General features: G+C 44.6%; 1 protein-coding gene across 2 annotated transcripts in view; it reads left to right on the top strand.

The window, feature by feature from the left end:
- The first annotated feature begins 2,967 nt into the window (after window positions 1-2,967).
- PLIN2 (perilipin 2) overlaps window positions 2,968-3,385 on the top strand; it is an 11,719-nt gene continuing 11,301 nt past the window's right edge. For both annotated transcript variants that reach the window (XM_019517527.1, XM_019517526.1), the window contains exons 1-2: window positions 2,968-3,024; window positions 3,251-3,304. In XM_019517527.1, coding sequence (XP_019373072.1) covers window positions 2,983-3,024; window positions 3,251-3,304 — 96 coding nt within the window. In that variant the 5' untranslated portion in view covers window positions 2,968-2,982. The remainder of the gene's footprint in view (window positions 3,025-3,250; window positions 3,305-3,385) is intronic.

Here is a 3,385-nt window from a genome sequence, read left to right on the forward strand (position 1 = left end):
CCTCCAAGTTTATTAGGGCATTGTGATGGGCTGCCCAATTTTTTGCAGACCCCTGCCAAGATTTCAAGTGTAGTTCAAACCCTGATTAGACCTAGATATTTGCAAAACAAAAAAAAAAAAAATCTATTTGCAAGCTTTCCAGCTCTTGCTCCCTTCCTCAGGCGAAGGAGGATGCAAAGACTGTAAAAGTTCTCCCAGGTAGAAATGAAACTTCATATTGCACAGGAGAATTAAAGGATGTTATACATTCCCCAAGACAGAAAAGTTCATTTTCTGCAAATTAGAGTAAAATAAAAGTAGGAGCTTTTCCTATGATTGATGGCGCATTGTGCAGGGGTTGAAATGATTCAGGGATCTATTTTGTAGCTGTGTTGGTCTGAGACAAAGAGGAATACTGAACTCTCAAACTCTTAGTTCAGAGGTGATACCTTTTATTAGACCAACTAGAAAATAGTAAAAAAAAATCTTTCTTTGCAAGCTTTTAGACACTTGTGCCCTTCTTCAGGCTGAGGGGAACTGAAAGATGGTAAAACCCTTTCTGGGACCTGACCCCACCAGGGAAAAGAAACTGCCTTATCTGCATATCAAAGAGCAACTGGCACAAAGGGACCCTCATGGACCCAGAGGAACAGACATCCACCTTCAGCTTCAATTGAAGGGATCAAAGCAGTCTGTGCAAACTGAAATTTATGTGCTACCTAAGGGGACTTTTACCATCTTTTATTTCCCCACCCCCCTAGCCTGAAGACGGGCTCACTGATATCCTGTCACACTTTCAGCTTCTCTCATTCCTTGGATTCTCAGAACAGCAGAAACTCCCTATGCCTGAAGAAGGGTGACTGTGCCCAAAAGCTTGCCTAAAACTTTTTCTAACTACTCGGTCTAATAAAAGATACCACATCTATTCAAACCTGCAAAGAAAGAAATATATAGGTGGTACCTTTTATTAGGCCAACTAGAAAATAGCAATAGTTCACCCCTTGCTCGCTCTCTCTTACGCGCTCTCTCTCTCTCGCTATTTTCTAGTTGGTCTAATAAAAGGTACCACCTCTCCACCACGAGTTTAAGAGTTCTGTATGGAAATGCTGTCATGAATAAAAATGAACCTCCTACCTCCAGCCCAGCTGCTAGCAGCCTCGTAAAGCTACTGGAGCCACTGGGAGGAGAGGAGGCACAGCGGAGTTGCAGAGCTCTCGCGAGAGGAGGCGGGTGAAGAGCCCGCTGTGCATAAAGAGCGGGGTGGCTGTGGCTGAGCGCAGTAGAGCAGATCAGAGGGCAGCGCGGGATCGGAGTGGGCTTTTTCTGGGTGAGTGCGGTCGGGGGAGGTGGGGCCATGTCCGGACTGTGTCCGGGCGCGCTGCTTCTCTGTCCCGTGCCCTTTGTGGGACAGCGGCTGCCTTTCTTGGCGGGGGAAGCTCCTTTTTCTCCATCCCTAGTGTCTGTGTCCCTCAGGCCCTTGGATCCTCGTCCCTGCCTTGCCCATTGTGTCCTCCTCCGGAGCTCCCTCTGTCCGGGCGGGGGGCAATCGTATGTCCCTGCCGCCCTTGACAGGTGTCTTCTGTCAGCCCTAAGGGCCTGTGATAGCTTCTGGCAAGGTGTGACCTTCCAGTTCGCTGGAGATTACTGGGAGAGCGAGTGGATGACCCACTAAGGGTATGTGCTAGGGACAACTAGAAGCAAGGGGTGAAATCCACAAACTGGAAAACCCCTGGGGCAGGCAAGGGGGGAGGTTGGCCCTCCTGCTTGTAGGAGGAAAGGCACTGGCTTGTGTTCCTTTTGGAGGAACACTGCAAAGCAAGCTGCTGGCTGTCTTTGCTTAGTCACTTCCCTGTTTGGGGGCTGTTGCTTTCCCCACACCTGTGGGCCAGACTCCATCACATCTTAAATTGTGCTTCCTTTGCGCAGCCTTGTCATCCAAGTGTTTCAGTTGTGTTCTAGGCAGATGATTTGGAAAGGAGTCTGGGATAAAATTGCTGTGTAAAATCAACTGGTGCTTTGGCCCTACCTGTTGTGAAATCTTATTTTAAACTCTCTTGTTTTAAATATGCCTTTGTTTAAACTCTGCAGCTGGGGAAAAATAGGTGAATTTCTTCATGTTGCTTTGCATAACTGCCTGATATGATAAAAATCATCATAGAGGCTTGAAGCAACAATAGTGCAAACAATGCCATAGAAAAACTAAGTTCTCTAAATGATGTTGAATGTCTCAGTCCCCATGTTCAGCTTCAAACACTCCACAGGTAAACTTGTGCCTAAACCCATAAACAGAAGAGATACCTGAAACGAGAAATTTGCCTGTGGTGTACACTACTATTATTGTAGTGCATTGTATAAGAAAATTGCCTGCCAGACACTGTCAAAGCAGCAATAACAAACTGCTTCAGAGTTTTCTCCCTACCCTGACCCTGCAAAGTCCCTTTGTAAAAGAGATGGGTGGGTCCCAGGGTGTTGAGCACTGGGAGGAAATGGTACTTGTCTTCACGACAGATATCTGTCTCTCTGCAAACTTGTTTAAGCCTTTACATCTTAATTATTGGGGGAATGGCTGGCAGGAATACTTCATACTACTGTACAGTTGATATACTTACCCTACTGAAACATGTCTAGGAAGCTAAGTGTACTTGCATGTACCTCACTTCAAGCTCACGCAAGTATACAGGATTGGGCCCATAATGTATGGACTCCTAACTGTGTTAAGACCATCTTCCATTGCATTAATCAGCTGAAAAATCTTGTCCATGTCAAACTGTTGGTCAAAAGTGGTTGTAGGTACTACACTTACCTTTGTTTCCCTATTGTTGTTGGCTGGCTTGGCAGATATAACTATTTAGCCAGTGTATGGAAGACTATCCCATACAGTGAAATGGACAACACAAAATAACTGATTGTCAGATGCCTCTTGCTGAGCTTGTGGGGTAAATAAAAATTACTATTCTTGAAGATTAACTGTTCATCTGATTTTGGGTTTTTAGTGCTCCCTGAATGGGTAATTGCCTGAGTACTTCAGGAAAAACTAGACTGCAGGTATATAAACTGTTACAGTATAACCCATTTCATAGATGGAATGCAGATATCAATCCTGTTTGTGAAGGATGAAAGTTTTTAAGGTGGCTTGCTTAACAGTTCTCCAGAAGGGAGATCCTTGCCTTAAAACATTAGTATCTGTCTGTAGATTAAGTTGAAGGACACTGTGGCTAGTGAGGACCTATTACATTTTTTTTTTTTCTCTTGACCTTTTTTTATCTTGTAGGCTGTACAAGACTCGGGATCAAAAATGGTATTGGTTGCAAGTGATCCACAACAGGTATGCAAGAGTGAACAGACTAGTCTTTCATGTATCACCAAGAAGGCTGTAAATCAACTGTCCCTTTTTTTTTTTTTTTTT

Source organism: Gavialis gangeticus, unplaced genomic scaffold (assembly GCF_001723915.1).
Source record: "Gavialis gangeticus isolate Ggan-Ray unplaced genomic scaffold, GavGan_comp1, whole genome shotgun sequence".
Classification (NCBI taxonomy): Eukaryota; Metazoa; Chordata; order Crocodylia; family Gavialidae; genus Gavialis; species Gavialis gangeticus.